Genomic DNA, 18,597 nt, shown 5'->3' with positions numbered 1-18,597 from the left:
GGCTTGCTAACCATGCATGTGCTCAGAAAGCCAAAGGTCCATGGATTTTACCCAAAGGCACAGGCTGATGTTACCCTCAGCCTATCTGTTTTGTGCAGTGGGCATTTCAGTAATAAAGTGGATTTTTATTGGTTTTCAGGTTGCACTGAGCTGCATTATCAACTAGGAGATGTCAGCAGTACCAATACTCATACCAGAATAAGGCAGATCTTTCTCCCAATGCATAGTTATTCAAAGAAAAAACAAAGATATTCCACAAATACCTACATTTTCACAAATTATATTTTCTCTGTATAACACCATAGTTATTTATATACCATGTTTTTGCTACAATTCCATTCAAAGAGAATGCATTTCAAAGTTCCTTCTTCAACCAGACAAGACAGAAAGAGTGGAGGCTGCCAGAATCTGAAAGAGCTTTGTATACGATTACATATGGCAGAAGATGAATTAGTCCCAGCACTAGTTCTGACAGACTGACTGGAAATATGACCAGCAATGCAAAATCTGTCACAATTTAATGAGATCCTAACTGCTAAACAAACAAAACAATATTTTTTTTCCTGAGATCAAGTTTCAAATTTCTTATTTTCATTGCACTGATTAACACTGAAAGTATTTTTGTGCAACAGCGTCTTTACTCAAAGATCACCTGCATAGGTTCATGCAGAAAATTAACATGCAAAACACTGAATAGTTCAGAATGCCTTGAGTGGGTAAAAAGACAAGGGCAATGGAAGAAGTTTGCCTTTGTATAAAAATAAAATTGCTTAAGCATTTCTTTTATGAAATACAGAATTTCACATAAAACACTCCAGCTGGAAAGTGTACTTTTTAGATTGAGAAGGTATATATAAGGTCCTTCTGCAGGACCTGATCTATTGGCTGGATTGCTCAGCTAAAATGTGTTTCTCCTGGTCATTATCAACTCTATCCATGATGGAATGACAGGGTGAACACCATCAGCCATCCTTTACTGTGATCCACATAATTTATCTGCCAAACTCATTCCCAAACAGATCAGAGACATTAAGCACTGAATCAACAGCTCTTAAAAATCAGTCATTTGAAATCCACATTTTTCAGCTTAAGATTTTTGCTTTCTGTCAAAACTCCCCTTGATTTTATTACAGAACATAAATTGAAAAGTACTATGAGCTTGAGATAATCAGCTGTATTTTTTTTTAAAATGCAGTAGATATTGCATTAACCAGTATTATTATTAACCAGTTCCTCTAAACTACTTAATCACCAGCAGTTCCAGTCCTTCACCTCGCTGTGGATAGCTGGACATTTCTGTCTAGTAGGAGTTTTGTTGATTTTCTTGAAATCGAAACGATACATTCTTGTTCTTGTAGATTCTCATCATATTTGTTGTCTCTGAATTTAAGGTAGTCATTTGCATCCATTATTTTGCTGAGCTATCAAATACTACATTGGTAAAGGTTGCAATTTTATTTCATAACAAGAGAAATAAACAAAAACATAATAACTTATAGCTTAAATTGAGAGAACTGGTGGTGACCTTTCCCTGTCACAGGAAGCCATTCAAATCCATAAAATGCAACTCAGGTAAGAATTTTCAGAAGTCCATCTTAAACATGTGTCACATTTCTAATTTTCTTTGGGTTGACTGGATAATCGGTATGTCTTTGAGGTCGTCCCTAGAGCAGAATAAAAAGCAGTTAGAGAACTAAAAGTCTTAGAAAAGCAGTCACTCAAGGGTCCTCAGGAGGTTACCTGGCACCACCCACCGCAAAGCATTATGCCAAAATTAAATCCATCATCAGCAACCCACTCAAAATCTAATTACAAAGAACAGAAGGAACAGCAGAACAACAAAAAGAAAATACTTATATAAGCCTAATATGCAATGCACCATTAGTATTACTGGGAATTTGTTCATTGGTCTTATGCTATTGAGAACTTCTTGTGTGCTTCGCAGTCTGTATTGTTTCAAGCAGAAGATGGTGTTTTCTTAGAGAAACTACCTTATCTCTAAGTTGTAATAAATGCTTAACTTCTGACATTGTTTTCCTAGTACACTGGAAATTGCAACAAGAAGCACGCTAGTAGTTCACATGTCAGAAATGCCATTCTCAACATCTTCATGTTTATTCGAGGATGGCTTTTTTTAAGTTCCCACAACTGGCACAATTCCACTCCCACTGATACCAGCGTGTTTCCAAACTGACCCCAGTAGGATCAGTGCGAGGCAAGCCCTTGGCAGATTTGAAAACCTTGTCATCATTTGAAACCAGTGCTGTGGATTTGCAGTCCTAATTACTTATGTACTTTTATGAATATAATTGCAGAGGAAAATACTAAAATTTATTCTCAAATGCATTCAAGAAATGTGTGCTATGAATATTTAAATATGGTAGTGCGATCTCACACAGGCAATTACAAAGTACTTCTAAGGAGTGAAAATGACTACAAAGTTGTTAATCTTTATCTATAGATAGCTTCCAAAAAGAAGCAATACAATTAAATGATTTGCTGGGCCTAGCTCTGATGTTGGTTTGATTTTCCTCCAAGAAGATGCAAGCTTCTGGCTACTGTTCCTTGCAACATCCCCAGCGTGCAGGCATTAATGGAAATTCCACTGTTCTTCTCAATGAAAATTTTTATGAACCCTAAGCTTTTTGCCAGCTACTGACCAAACTTCCTATATTTTTTCTCAAACATTAATCAGGCACAGCTTGTATTGCTTTGGTATTCTTCCAGTATTAAGTCTCTTGAATAATGTATTTGGTACCTATTTATTATTAAACAAGCCATAGAGGAAAATGTTAGATAACAAATGTGGACAGCGTTTTTCTGGTATTTAATGAGACAAAGTACCTCAAGGAAAACCATGGAATAAATATAACTACTCTAGAAACATTTCATAGTACAGCTGCCTTCTGTTTGAAACACAACACTGTTCACCTCTTTTCCTTCCTCTTTATCTGTTGCTAGAGCATACTGCTATTTCCCAAATTTACCCTTCTTTGCTGTTTATTTCAGAATTTCAGAAGAGAGGAGTGGTGTCTGGAAACTATCTGCCAGGATTCTCATATTTCTCACATCCCTGAACCTCACATCCCTTAAGCTGTTGGTGGGAACTGGGGTGCAAACTGCTCACTACTGTAAGGGCGGAGCAAGTCCAAGACTGACTCATGAGACTCATGATAAGTCTATGGCACCAGATGACATGCATCCCATGGTCCTGAAGGAACTGGCTGATGTGGTTGCCTAGTTGCTCTCCATCATATTTGAAAAGTCTTGACTGCTGGGAGAAGTCCTCAGTGATGGAAAAAAGGGAAACCACTGCCATTTGTATGAAAGGGAGGAAGGAGAACCTGAGGAACTACTGGCCGGTGAACCTCATCTCTGGTGCCTTGAAAGATCATGGAACAGATCCTTCTGGAAGACATGCTAAAGCACGTGAGGGATGAGCAGGTGATCCGAGACAGCCAGTATGACTTCACCAAGGGAAAATGGTGCCTGACTAATCTGGCGGCCTTCTAGGATGGAATGATGGCATCGGTGGACAAAGGGAAAGCAACTGATATCATCTACCTGGACTTCTGCAAGGCCATTGACACGGTCATTCACTACATCCTTATCTCTAAATTGGAGAGAGATGGATTTGAAGGATGGACTATTCGGTGGATAAGGAATTGGTGGGAAGGTCATAGCCAGAGGGTTGAGGTTAGTGGCTCTATGGAAGCAGGTTAAGAGTGGTGTTCTCCAGCGGTCCTGGGGCCAGTACTCTTTAACATCTTTGTCAATGATATAGATGATGAGATTGAGTACACTGTTAGCAAGTTTGCGATGACACCAAGCTGAGTGATGCAATGGAAGGAAGGGATGTCATCCAGAGAGACCTTTATAAACTCAAAAGGTGTAGTCATGTGAACCTAATGGAGTTCAAAAAAGCAAAGTGTAAGGTTTTGCACTTCAGTTGAGGTAATCCCAGATATGTATACAGACTGGGAGAAAAACTCCTTGAGAGCAGTCCTGCTGAGGAGGACTTAGGGGTCACGGTAGATGAAAAGCTTAACATGAGCCAGCAGTGTGTGTTTGCATCCTGCAAGGTCAACGGTATCCTGGGCTGCATCACAAGAGAGGTGACCAGCAGGATGAGGGAGGTGATTGTCTCCCTCTAAGCTGCCCTTGTTAGGCTTCATATGGAGTACCGCATCCAGGCCTGAGGCCCCCTATGCAGAAAAGATGTGCAGTTTTTGGAGAGGGTCCAGAGGTGGGAACAAAAATGATCCAAGAGCTGAAGCACCTCTCCTAGGAAAATAGGCTGAAGGAATTGGGCTTGTTTAGCCTGGAAAAGAGAAGGCGGCAGAGAGACCTCATTGCAGCCTCCAAATATTTATAGGGAGATTATAAACAGGAGGGAAATGAACTTAATACATGGGTAGATACCGATAGGACAAGAGGGGGTGGTTTTAAACTAAGAGAGGGAAGATTTAGATTAGATGTCAGGGGAAGTTTTTCACCAAGAGTCATGCCCCATCCCTGGAGTTGTTTAAGGCCAGGTTGGATGGGGCCCTGAACACCCTGATCTAGTACTTGATCTAGCAATTGGCAACTTTGCCTGCAGCAGGGAGATTGGAACTTGATGATCCTTGAGTTCTCTTCCAACCCAAGTCATTCTATGATCTATGAGTCCATGAAGCAAAAGGACTGCTTGTCTCTTCTCAGACTTTTTTCAGAATCTCTCTACCGTTATTAATTTCTTGCAGATCTGCAATAGCCCAAAGACCTTGGTGGTGTTCAACAGAGACATTGCTCATTCATTTCCAGAGCACATAAGAAGTTTCTTCTGGACTCTGCTGCCCAGGAGATTAATATGTGATGAAATTTGCTCCATTTGTGGCAGAACTTACTTATTTGGTAAAAATAAAATAAAATATGGTGGTAATGGACTGATGGTTGGACTAGATGATCTTAGTGTTTTTTCCAATCATTATGTTTCTATGATTAATCAGAAAGCTCACTAGGTAATGCTATCAAAAGAAGCAATATTCATGGCCATACTACAGAAGATCTTGGTTTGCATCTGCTTTTGAACAGGAAGGAGCCAGAGCACTTACGCCAGCTGGATCTAAACTGCACTATTCTTCCCTATCTGACAGCACTGGGGAAAATGTAGCCCCTGCATGCCTCTTTTGCCCTAAAAATTTTACCTGCAAGAATGAGTCACACAACCCCTGCCTCATAATGCTATTTCTTCTCTCTATCAATGCAGAAACCAAGCACTAAGTTTACTTCTGGAGTGGGTACTGTGCCCATGATGGACCAGATCCCCCTCTGCCCTTCTGCATCTTTCATAGCTGTTTGCTTTACAGCAAATTCCCTGAGTATCCTATATTTTATTCTCACTGTGCTCTGATATCAATTAAGAATAATTTTATGAATTTCAATAAATTCATGCTGCGTACTGGCCCATTTTCTGTGAAGCTTTCTCTGAAGTAGCATTGCCTCATGGAGGTTGCAGTAAGCTGGATATAACTGACATCGAAGCTGCTGGTTCACTGACCTGAACTTCATTTTCTGATGATGCAGAAGGTCTCAAATGCAACACATTACAAATACAAAATGCAGAGGACTAGTATCACAATAGCCATTTCATATTTAAACTCTGATATGCTACAGTTGCTAGAGCCTCTGCTTGATTTCGATTTTAAAGTTATTTCTTCTTCAGACTAATTCAGTGCTCTACCAGTCCTGTCAGCCCTAACCCCCTCAAAAAATGCTTCATTATTCATTACATCCTACATGCTGAAGGAAAAAAAGATCTTTCTAGTGGTTTGCTGCACAGCCCAATGTTAAAGGAGCAAGTTTCTAACACTGATTCTCAGTCAGAACAGAACATCAGCTTTTCCTTTATATAGTTTGGAGACTCTATACTCTCAGCTGGGTGTCTAGCTAATGATGGATGCTTGACGGTCACATATTTGAAAACCTGTATGCTGACTGCCTATCTGCCTTAGATACATTTTTACAGGCATTACTGTAAAGGAAGTATTATACTGGGAAAAGGGCTGCATAGTTTGTTGGTTTGACTGAGGAAACAGATTCCCAGATCTTTCCACTTCTTTCAGCTCCTCAACCACACAAAAAGAGCCAGCAATATGTAGATGAATCAGAAGGCAAAATGAGCATGTGTACCAGCTGATTTCAGGATGGAATCTTTGAGTGGTGCTTTGGATAACAATCCTCAGTCAATGAATGAAGGACTTCCGTTATTGCAAGCATGTTATAGTCAGTTCTGCAACCCATATGACATCAGTGATATGAATGATGAACTCACATCTGGCATTATGAAACAGAGGCTCCGATCTCTAAATTGATTTGACAGATGGCAGCTCCTCTGACACTGACACTGAAGAAATGTGTGACAAGCTGAAGGCTTTGCCTGCTATTAGCTAGCCAAAAAAATCCAAGTCAAACTGCATTAGAACAAATTGCTGAAATTAGTGTAGTAGGAGTACTTCCAAATGTATCTGCATGCATCACACGTTCTGCTGTTAGAACAAAAAACCATGCAGGCACAGTTTTCTGTTTTTCGAGGTTATTTCTCCCCCTTCCTTCAGTTTTTAATTCTCTTTCCAAACTCACTTCATTTACAGGAAAACACCCACCCAAAAACTATGGATACCCTCACAATATTTCAGATAAAGCATTGCTTCAAATAGCAAAGCAGTTCCATCTTGTCAACTTTTAGTACACTCAGCACATTTCCCTGTCCATCAACAGACACACAAACTGGCAATTCCTTCTTATTTCTTTTTGTGTTAATACCACCCACGTAACTTCACTCCTTTCCTTCTTTCACAGACACTTGGAAAAAATATACCTTAGTCTATAAGCTGCACCTGCCTTTCTGCATCTGTATCATCAATATTTATTAGTCTCTTAATCAAGACATGCTGCCCAATGAATATCATAACATGACATACTCTATAGTATGCTTCATCGGTAAGGGAAAAATTATTTGCTGTCATTCGTTTATATTTCTACTTTACTGGCCTTTTAATTTGATTTTGATAGCTTAATTTTTCTTCTGAAACAATCCATAGAGTCAGAGTGGTTATATACAGTGCAATAAATGCAGCTACAATCCATCACTCATTTTCTCTCTGGTATAAAATCACAACCACAACCAAATAATATTTCCAGTTTATAGAGTATCATTTGGAGTAGTTACGGAGAAAAATAGATCTGTCTCCATTAACAGTGGTGACTCACTCTGGACTGGAGAGGAAGAGTCTTCTGATTGAAACCAGAAGAATGGTCTTCTGATTTATCATAAAGACATTTATACCATATTATGCCATATTGAATGGACTAATTATGAAGCTTGTATGGGAGGTTCTCTGGTCCTGCAAGATGCTGAGTCCTTAGATCTCTTTTTCTAGCAGTAGGATTCACAAAAATGCAGTTCCTCAGAAATGGCCCTATGGTCCTTGCTAAAGCACAAGCGCCCATGGTATTACTGCAAAATCTGCTAGAGCCAGGTTAAGGGATCTCCCTCACTGAACTTGGGTTTCAGAAGGAGCTCTGCATAATGAGTCATGGCATTGAAACAGCTCTCTGGGCACTTGGTCTGCAGATCAGCCCTCTTGGGACTAGGAGCAAGGATTGCTCTTCTGCCATTGCTGACGGTAACAAAATACGCAATTAAACAGAAGCCTGTAACTCTACTCTCCATTTGACCTTTTCCTGACTAATGTAATCAGAATGGAGACCTTCCAGCACCTCTTGACTTATACTCCTGGCCTCCTCTTCCAGTAGCTGGTAATTTTTTTCTTCAGCTCAATAATTCAGTTCAATCTTCATCATTTTTTAAATGTCTTGCACATCTTTTTTTTCTTCCCTTCTTCTTTGCTATTACTTTTCTGTAGGATGACTTGCCAGAACTTTTGTTCATATTGCGAATTTATCAGTGCAATTACTGGACAACATTTATCTTCCATGAACATTTTGCTTTAGTTTCTGATTCAGTGAGTTTGAACAGAGAATAGCTGATCTAAGTGAATTTTTGTTGTCACCTTTTACTGTGACACTCAGCATATTTCAGGCTTTGTACCAGGTTGGGTAAATGGGCAAAGACTTCTGAGGAATCTCTGATAGAAATGCTCCCTTAATCTCTCAATGACCTAAACAGTACCTTTTTATGTATGGAATAGAAGGTACCAAATTTGAAGCTGATGCCCTCAGAGACCCAGGAAGACTTCCTAATGCCTCCATGCAGGTGAAGCTTATACAATCAAAGTTTCCATCTTGTTTTCTCCTGGCAACAAGGAAAGTGTGCCATGCAGCAGGTACGTTCACCTTTGCCCATTCAAAATACTAGGTTGAATAACCTTCATTCAATATGATTGCTCTGCTTTCCATTTTGTCCCCACATCCACGAGCTTCTTTCTAATTTTAAAACTCTCCATTCATAATTTTCCCATTCAGTCTTATTTTCTGACCTTATTACTGGGGTTAATCTTGATCACATAAGGTGTCAAGGAAGACAGCCACATAAAACTTACTTTTTTTTTTTATCTCATAAAGAGGGAGAGACCAGGCCTTAGGTTCTCGGTCCCCATGACTCCTTCCATCAATAGCTGGTTCCTGTGTTCCCTCCCCACCTTGTTCTGGAAGTAGAACCTGGTTTCTTTACCACCACATGCATGTTTGCTCCTTTTTCCTAATACCTAGAGAGTGAGATAACTTGCAGAGTCCATCCCTTTATGACCTCCTTGATTGTGGAAAAATTGTCTGTACAACTACTTTTCCTTCTGTTGCTCCCTGGCTCTATTTCTCATTTAAAAATAAAGAAAAACACATAAAGATGAAAAGAAGAAAAACCTTTGGGAATGTTTCTAGCGTCCGCATAGGGAAATGAGAAACACAGCTAATCAGCAAACAGTTAAATGGCTTGCTATCTGGTTTCTTCCACTTGACAAGGATTGCATTATAAGGAAAGAGCACCACAGCATTTATTATGCAATGTATTGGCTACAGTGGTGATTGAACTTTGTTAATGCATCCGGTAACTCAACTCTGTCAGAAAATCTCTATTTTTGCAGTTAACAGGGAAGGTTATGTATGTAAAAGAAGAAAAAAAGAAAACTTTACTTTGTCTAGGAAATGTTTCACTATGTTTGTATATAGTCACATAAACCTAAATCACAGACTGCAAATCCACAATTTAAGGTAAACTTTCATTAAGTAATATTTGTTTTATCAACTCCTGTATACACAAGATGGTGCCACCACTATATACTGAAAAGCTCTGTTCAAGCAGAGAAGCAATTTGTCTTCACAAGCCATTTTTAGACTGCTAAACATTCCTCCAACATATTAAAAATATATTTTCATAATATAATTTTCATCTGTAGACTCTCTCTTGATATTCTTCAAAGTATGCATGCAATTGCTGATGCAAGTAGGAGCCACCTTAACAGACTTATACCATATACTGTACAGGTACAGGTGGTTAAACAGAAACTGTATGCTAAGTCCCTCTGATGGATTTTGAAGATTCCCTAGCCACTGAGGTGCAAAGGACCTCCAAGACTATCTAATCTAGCATCTGACACGGAGGCCTGTACCTATATTTGTGTTTCAGTTTTGTGTTTCAATTCTCAGCTGTTTTGTACGTGCTTTTCAGCTTTGCATTAATAATATTTTGTTTAACAAGTAATTAATGTCAAACATGATAGCTACCAGATACAGACACATCATTATCATTCCTATTTTTACCATTATTATTTTGATCATTGTTTTAATCATGGCTTGAGTACTTCCTAAATTTCATTGTGTGTTGCAAGAACTAAACACATTCTGCTATGATTTATATACAGTGTCATCTCAAGACAGATTTCTGCATTGCACATCTTGAAACATATCTTCAAAAATAAATGAGTTATCACTGTATTGAATCGTGAACTTGGTATCACATCACTGCTACATTCATAAGAAAACATTGGCAAAAAAATATCACAAAGATGTAAAATCTTTTGCAAACCTAGAGCATAAATTATGATTTGTGTTGCTGAGAGCCTGGCACTATACTTCACAATAGTGGCATCTGAGAACAGAAGCGAAGGAAACACTAAACCCTCTTTTATTTATGCTTTTAGAATGTGGAAAGGGGACTACACATGAGAGTGGATCGGATGTTAGCTCTTTGCTTCCCCTTCCAGCATTTACTGCTGAGATAACAAAGGTATCTAAAATGGTTGCAGAGCTCTTGACTGAAGAAACTTCTGCAGTATGGAAGTGCAATTGGAAAATCAAGCATGAAGTTATCTAGAGAAAAAGCACCAGTGTTATCACAGAATTGTTTGGGTTGGAAGGGACCTCAAAGATCACCTAGTTCCAACATCCCTGCCACAAGCAGGATTGCCAGCCACTAAATCTGCTGCTCAGGCTGCTCAGGGCCCATCCTTGAACATCTCTAAGGAATAGGCATCCACAACTTCTCTGGGCAATCAGTTCCAGTGCCTCACCGCCCTCTCAGTGAAAAATCTGCACTGGATTTTGTTTACAAAGGAACATCAAGCCTCACATTCATCTGCGCCTCCATCTCATATCCATTCTTCCTCAGGTCTGGCAACTAGGGGAAAAAAAAAAATTGCAGGCGTCTACTTTTATAACAGCACATGTCTAACAACTGTGCAGCATCATTATACTTCCAGAAACAGAAAACATCTCTGCATTATAATGGGTTAATGTACTGTATATGTAGAGGTTAATTCTGAAGAACTGAGCCAGGGCTTTTCTGCCTGACACATCTGAAAGATTTAATTAGTGGTATAAACGGGCTGTTGAGAGAGGAAGCGACTTTTTGATCTTGGGAATGATGAGAAGACAATTATCTTTTCCTGTGGCAAGTTCACTCTACTCAGGGTTACCCACTGTGCTGGGAAAAAGGCCTTGCTGGTATTTGGAGGAAGAAAACACACGAGAAGCGAGGCAAAGCAAAAAGCAGACATCTGAGGAGAAGCAGACTGCAACTCTGTAACTCTAGCATGGGAGGTGGGAAGAAAAACATGGAAGGGATCTGAAGTGAAAAGATGGCAACTAAAGCTTCATTAGAAATTTCTGCTAAATATCAGGGGTGTCTGTTTCTTCCCCACCTCCCACTCCCCAGTAAATCTATCTAAATGCAAGACTAAGATCAGAGGCATGTATGGTTATAAGCAAAAGAGTCATGAATGTTTAAGGGATCATTCTACTTATCTAATTAAAATTTTAATTGACTTTTAAACATCTACTTCCACCCAAAATCTATGTTTGAGTACAGTACAATACCCACTGTGTGAAAATAAAAAATAAATAAAAAAATCAAGATACCAGCATAATAATTACCTTTGGTGCAGAACTGGTATGTAAATCTGGATGAGGGACAGTGAACTTTGTAGACATTGGAGGAAGAGAAACAACTGCTGTAATAAAAATATACAAAATTACTGTTATCAGCATCCATCATGGTACAAACCACAATTTGACTAGTTTTAATTTTCCTTTTATTTATTTATTTATTTCATAACTTCTACATTTAACAATACCACATGCTCTTGTAATCTTTCCACTGTACTTATTTCTTCACAATGTATTTGTTAGAGAGACAAGGGTGTATGCCTGGGTTATAGACTCTACATAATAATTTTGTCATTAAATGTCTGATTAAATGTTTTGATAATTATGTGGTTCTAAATGCAAATGCTGGGTAAAGATTTGGTGGAGATTTACTTTTGATTTTGAAGAGACTTTATGCTTAAGGACCAGAATTTATAATGCCTTAGTCATCTACTAGTAGAATCATAATTCACTAGCATACTTTTACTAATAAAGTCAGCAATGTGGGGAAAAGAACTGTAAAGGATGGTTGCTCAACTGTGCTTTCTTATGGAAAACATAGACTGTTTAAAAACTGGACTTTTTCCAACCTCTGCTCCTCTAGCTGTTGTTGTTCTATCCTGTCACTGCTCTGCAATCGCTGTGCAGTAACCATTTTATAGAGGCCACACACGAATAAAATTTGTAAGAGCCATCATTGTGAAATGTAACTCTAAGTCTGCTTTCATAGAGACATGAAAAAGATCGTTTATGTTCACGGTGACTGTGCATCTGCACCCATGTCAGTAACTCAGTAGCATTTGAATTTATTGGATGGTCTCAAGAAGTTTGTCATATTCAAAGGCTTTCATGTCAACAGGTGAGACTGGAAGTCAGGCTTTGTTGCCTCTCTTTTTCATAGAATTACTTGGGATGAAGACTCCTTAGGAAAAGACTGGGAGGAAAGATGAATGTAAAGACCTCCATCCTCCATCACATGGAAACCCTGCAGAAGACAGCCTGTAATGATACTCAGAAAAACTAATGGATACATTTTCTCTCATCCATGGCTGTATAATCCCCCAAAATTATGTAAACACTGAGAGCATATTGAGGATACTGGTATGCTATCCTGAAATATCATTACCAAAAGGAATATTTTTAACTACAACGTTACATAAATTGGTATTGCAATAATTTATTGAATGAATAAAAATATGGCCATTATTCAGCTACATAGATAACAAAAAAGCTATTAACAACAACAAAAAAACTTAAAAAAACAAACAATGAAACAAAACACAAAAAACCCAAACCTATAGATGGATGAGCATTAAAACCTTCAAAGGATCAGCTTTACTCAGAAATGCAGCACAAGTCCTAGAACTAACTGAAGAAAAAGAATGTCAAAACTATGTAATGTCTGCTGTGTTCCCTCTGGACTTTTTTCTTTTATTTCTCTCCTCTTTGTTTTTATTCTGTGTTTTGTTTTTCTTTCAAATGTGCAAAATATTGCTTACATTGATTATTACATAATCACACAATCACAGGGGTTAGAAGGGACCTCTGGAAATCACCTAATCCAATGCCACTGCTCAAGTAGGTTCCCTAGGTTAGTGTCCACGCAGGTACAGGATATCTCCAGAGCAGAAGACTCCACAACTTTTCTGGGCAGCCTTTTCCTGTGCTCTGTCACTCTCAAAGTAAACAAGTTTTTCCTCATGTTCATGTGGAACTTTCTATGTTCCAATTTATGCCTGTTGCCCCTTGTTCTGTGGTTGGATGCCACTGAAAAGTGTCTGTGCCCATCAACTTGACTCCCGCACTTCAGATATTTATAAGCAATGATAAGATCCTCTCTCAGCCTTCTCTTCTCAAAACCGAACAGTCCAGCATCTCCTCATACAGGAGACACTCCAGGTCTCTCATCGTCTTTGTCACTCTCTGCTAGACTCTCTCTAGGAAATCTCTCTCTCTCTTGAACTGTAGAACCAAGAACTGGACTCAGTATTGCAGATGTGGCCTCACCAGGGCAGAGTAGAGGGGGAGGACCACCACCCTCAACCTGCTGGCCATGTTCTTTTTAGGGCACCCCAGAATTCAATTATACTTCTTGGCCATTGCACACTGCTGGCTCACGGCCACCCGTTGCCCACTAGGACACTCAGGTGCTTCTCCTCATAGCTCATTCCCCCTGATCTGTTACTGATGCATGTGGTGTACGACTTCTCAGATGCAGCCCCTTTACTTGCTCATGTTGAAGTTTTTAAGGTTCCTCTCTGTCCAACTCTCCAGTCTATCCTGGTCCAGCTGAATGGCAGTACAGCCTTCCAGCATGCCAACCACTCCTTCCTGCTTTGTATCATCAGCAAACTTGCTGAAGGTGAACTCAAGCCCTTTGTCCACATCACTGATGATGATGTTGAACAAGACCAGACTTAGTACCAACCCCTGGGAAACACTGCTAGTTACAGGCCTCCATTAGATTCTGTGCCTCTAATCACAATGATCTGAGCTCTGCCACTCAGCTAGTTTTCAGTCCACCTCAATGTCCACTCATTTGTCTCACAAATCCTTAACAAGGTGCTGTGAAATCTTATAATTTAATTGCATGATTGTTGTCCCAATGCCTTTGTTGAGAGGCATAAGCAAATCACTCACTTGGGATTTGTCCTGTGTAATGTGGTTCCTCTGGAACATATCCCTGATTTTTGCTACCGCTCCTTTGTCTGTTTCCCAAATGCTCATCTGTTTTCTTCTTAATTGAAATTTTCCTAGGAAAAAAAACAAGCAAACAAACAAACAAATAAAAAAATCAATGGAACTTAATTATAAGAACTCTTGGGCAGAAGGCAGAGAAAATATTTTATGCTCTACTTCTGAAAATTATAGCTGCAAAATACAGCTGGGGCTTCCAGTTATTCAACTATTGCAAATCTCATCCTATGAAAATATTACCAGTGAAGTTCTGTTTAAAGCAAGGACAGAAATAAAGTGGGTGATCTTCTAACAGTGAAGACTCTTTTGCACCCCAGGAAATTAATTTTGATCTCTAATCTTGAATTACAGGATAGTCAGTGTCCCAATAAAGAAATACCAGCTGGGTCACCTATAGCAACTGACCATTTTTTGACTGAACTACTGAACTATTGCAAAAAGAAAGCACGTTAGTTCACATCAATGCAGTTAGTTCCCAAGTGAATCATCTGTACACTACAAGCTAATTTACTGTGTGTATGTACACAGTCACAGCGAAGATGATAGAACTTCCTTTGTTAAAGTTACATATCTGTGAACTTGCAGAATGATGATCTGCATGGCAATGTGGCGAGGAAGAAGAGAATTTCTACTCAAAACTTACACTAGAAGTTCCACATGCTACTATTCATTTGTTCCAACCATAGGTTCCTCTCTGAGATAGTCCCAGGTCTATCTTTGTTTTTGGCATGACAGGCATAAATTGGTAATAATCCAGGGATTCGTAAAGAAAAGGGGAAATACTCTCAACAGTATTTGTGGAAACTGTTCCATCTAGTTTTTTACATTCAATTTGGATAAATTCAATTAGGATAAAAAACTTCACAGATCCATTGAGCTTCAGATGAACGTTATTGAGATATACCTGATGAGCCAGCTATGACTTCATGGCTTTTTCATGGAATAAACCTGTTAAGTGCCTCTAAGAAGCTTGCCATGGTTGCTAGGGAGGAGCAATTGTTTAGTAATACCACCTTCATATGTTACATGATAGTCTTCAGTGTACTTTATCTGATCTCTTGGTCTCAACAGATTGTGCTGTAGCCAAGTGAAAGGAATTACAAATGTGTGGGAGATACCGAAAGGGAAACAGCCAAGTTAAAAATAAACACTGGGGGAAGTAAAACAGCACATCTCTGGTCTGACTCCTTCTTTGTTAATACCCCAACATAGATAGCTTCCAACATCTGGACAACTGCCATTCTTTTTACTACACGTAGGCTCCCCTCTAAGAAAAAATATCTGAAAGAAATTCTAAGAGGTTTGTATGAATTCAGTGTCACTGCTTGCACATACCAACATTTTGCAGAATTGTCAGCACTGACTTTTCCTAACTAAGCTGTTGAGCCTGGACTCATCCCGGTGCTTAAGCATTTAACTAAGCTTTTGCTTAACTTTCAGACTGTAAGCAACTTCTAGGGAGCTGGCATGACAACCCATGCTTAAAGTTAATTGCAAAACTGGAGTTTTACTGTACTAAGATTATTTCACAAAGACATAACCACACTTGCACTAGATCAGATGCAAAGAAATAGGGAGAACTGAACACTAAGCCTCATTCTGAATCTGCTCAGTAAGGCAGCATGCAGACCCTCTGAAGGCAATGCCAGCAAGGTGGGGTTCTGGGAAGGACATTCACATGGCTGTACCACCCCCACACTAGGCAGATACCTCTCTGAATGTATAATCAATTTTGTTGCAGCAGCACTGATCCCTGCACAGAGCTTTTGGCAGAATCAAGTCAGAATCCAAGCAAAAATGTTTTTTAGTGTTTTATTCATACGAGAGTTGTTACGCAGGTTGTGCTTCCTTTAGACCTCGTGTTCCCTACTGATGTAGTCCTGCACTATTTATATAGATACACTTGGTAAAAATGATCGATTCAGTATCATAAACAAAGAAATCTCATGGAAGTTTACCAGCATGGCATAATTAGCATCATTTCCTCAAGAGAAAACAGTGCTGTTTTTACTTTTAATTTCTTCATTTCATAAAAAAAAAAAAGAAAGAAAAAGAAAGTACTGTATAAATGGCAATTCGCCAACAGACCTTCGCAAAAGATCAAGTATTGATACTCAGATATTTGTTTTTTTAGTTTTTTCTTTATTTTATTTTATAGTTTGACACTAAGGAACCTCGACAGAGCCGTGATTCGCTCCCCGCAGAGCCACGGGCTCGCAGTGACCTCCTGTGGAAGCGCTTGCAAACACCCAGCACCCGGAGGTTTCTCCTGTGTGTGAGTGTTTGATTTGCCCTCCTCTCCACTGCAGCGGGGCACGGAAACTGGCACATCCCTCTGACCACCCTGCATCGGCCTGAAAGCGCCCGGTTAAGAGGAAAAAAAAAAATTATCCCGACGCGTTCATCTTACCTCACTTCATTTTCATATGTGGATCCTGAGGGGGGGGAAAAAAAAAAAAAAGTGTTTAAAATGCTGGGAAATAAAGTATGACCTATAGAGAGCTGCCCTTAGTGCATGCATTGTGTTCCAGCTACCAAGGAGAATCTCCCCTCCTTATGTGCAGAACTGCAATATCCCTGCAGAGTGGCTCGCACCACGGGAAAACTAGGAACTGCAGATATGCTTCAGCAAATAACCTCATTGTAGGAACTACACATCACTGAAGGGTGATATACTCCTGAAGTGCCCTTCTAGTTAATGTGAAGTTTAATGTGTGTCACTCATGATATAGGTCACTCCGAAAGTAATGCCTCCTAGTTATTTCCATGGAAACTACAACAGATACAAAGAGTGTCAAGAGCATGCAAACACTTTTTGATAGAGCAAATTCTCAGCTACAAAACACTACTTGTCAACATAGCCACCACCACTAGCTCTGCTTTTGCCATCAATGAACAAAAGTCTGCATGCATGCTTGTAAACATCTGCATCAGCAGTGGGGACGCACTACCACTGAAATGCACCACCCACTGCCTCATTATGCTCACAGCCACTGTTTGGTCTCCATTAATGTTCAGCAAGCATTGAGGAATGTCAGCGTGTCATTTTTTCCACATAGATAATTTCAGTGACACACCTTTGCTTCAGACACACTTCTGTGTCAAATGCCATTGTGTCAGACTGCCCCTCTGCTGCTATCTGTCACCAGCAACAAAATTGAATGGAATACTGATAGGAACACTCAACCACTACTGCCATCCCATTATGTTGTGAGCCAACATAATAAAACAGGAAGCATTGCTTTTGGAGCAGCCCTTATAGTTTGGAACCAAGTTACAGGAGAAACAAGGGGAAGGTAAAGATCATCTTAACCAGGTTATGGTTAAGAGCATGATCACTCTGCTCACCCATCTGCTTACACAACTTTGCACTCCATAAGTAGTTTATATTCAGTTATTTTTATTTTTATTTTTGTAATGTATAGGCCAATTATGAAGTTCCACTTACCTTTCTTTAGGCAGCAGCAGCGCACGACAACCCAAATAAGAATTATCAGAAGAATAAAACCAACAATTGAAAACACAACTGCTAGTGCAATAACCCACGTGCTTGTGCTGTCTTCACTGTAACTGCCGTCTGTTAAATTAAATGGATAAATATTGTATTATCAGAGACTCAAAACATTGTTTTCATAATATTGACTTTTTCTGTGAGAAGCTACTAACTGCTTGTTAATTAGAATCATAAGCTCCTAGAATCATTATGGTTGGAAAGACCTCTAAGATCACCCAGTCCAACCCACCATGCCCATTCTGCCCATGTCCCTCAGTGCCACATCCACATGGCTTTTGAACACCTCCAGGGAGATGGTGACACCACCACCTCCCTGGGCAGTCTGCACATCACCAAGGTACTATTTAGAAAGGAAGCTGTGTTATCCAAGCCATGATCTCTGTATTTATGGGTTGTGTCCAAGAATTTAGAATGTTTCCAAAAGAAAAGTCTTTATCACATTTGTAACCTTTCCAACAAGTATTCCTCTTTCTGAAATATACACAACTCTAATATCCCAAACAAAACTTTATTTTGTAGATATGTTGAGTCCCCCATCATCCTTTGCAGATATTTGGGGTTAGGAGAATATATAAATATTCAATTTTGACAGGTATTAAACACCTTACCTAGCTGCACTTGTCAGTGTAGAGAAACAAGTTATTTTAAGTTACAACACATCAGGCCAAATGTGTATGTATCACTCCAGATAAAATGATCTGTTCTGAAGAAGCTTCCATTTCTCACCACTAACCACAGTGACAGTTTTTGGTTTCTAGTACTGATGGAGATCTCCAGCCTGTAGATCAGATTTTACAATAAATCCCATCTTGGGATTTCTCCCACTAATTTCAGCAGGTGTTTGAATTTTCAACATACTTTGTAGCTCATCATTTATCCACTTAAAGAGCACGGAACACCAAAAAACGTAAAGAGAAGCACAATTCAGAAGACTGAAGCTACCAAACCATCTTTACTACTGGCATTTTCATAACAATAAATTATTCCTTGTTTTCATTTTTTTCTTTCCTTTCTCTCTCTCTCTT

The 18,597-nt window shown here is 39.3% G+C and overlaps 1 protein-coding gene across 4 annotated transcripts in view; it reads right to left on the bottom strand.

The window, feature by feature from the left end:
* IGSF5 (immunoglobulin superfamily member 5) overlaps positions 1–18,597 on the bottom strand; it is a 34,746-nt gene continuing 16,149 nt past the window's right edge. Inside the window, exons 5-10 of one of the 4 annotated variants that reach the window (XM_019620952.2) lie at positions 17,507–17,635; positions 16,469–16,493; positions 14,002–14,114; positions 11,371–11,444; positions 10,568–10,615; positions 1–1,664 (exon numbers count right to left, since the gene is read on the bottom strand). In XM_019620952.2, the coding sequence (XP_019476497.1) occupies positions 1,596–1,664; positions 10,568–10,615; positions 11,371–11,444; positions 14,002–14,114; positions 16,469–16,493; positions 17,507–17,635 (458 nt within the window). In that variant the 3' untranslated portion in view covers positions 1–1,595. Of the gene's footprint in view, positions 1,665–10,567; positions 10,616–11,370; positions 11,448–14,001; positions 14,115–16,468; positions 16,494–17,506; positions 17,636–18,597 lie in introns of all 4 variants that reach the window. The other 3 variants (XM_019620951.2, XM_010723814.3, XM_010723801.3) reach the window with 3 other exon arrangements.

The sequence above is a fragment of the Meleagris gallopavo genome, chromosome 1 (genome assembly GCF_000146605.3).
Source record: "Meleagris gallopavo isolate NT-WF06-2002-E0010 breed Aviagen turkey brand Nicholas breeding stock chromosome 1, Turkey_5.1, whole genome shotgun sequence".
Lineage (NCBI taxonomy): Eukaryota > Metazoa > Chordata > Aves > Galliformes > Phasianidae > Meleagris > Meleagris gallopavo.
The sequence above is the reverse complement of the archived record's forward strand: the minus strand, read 5'-3'. Positions and strand labels throughout refer to the sequence as shown.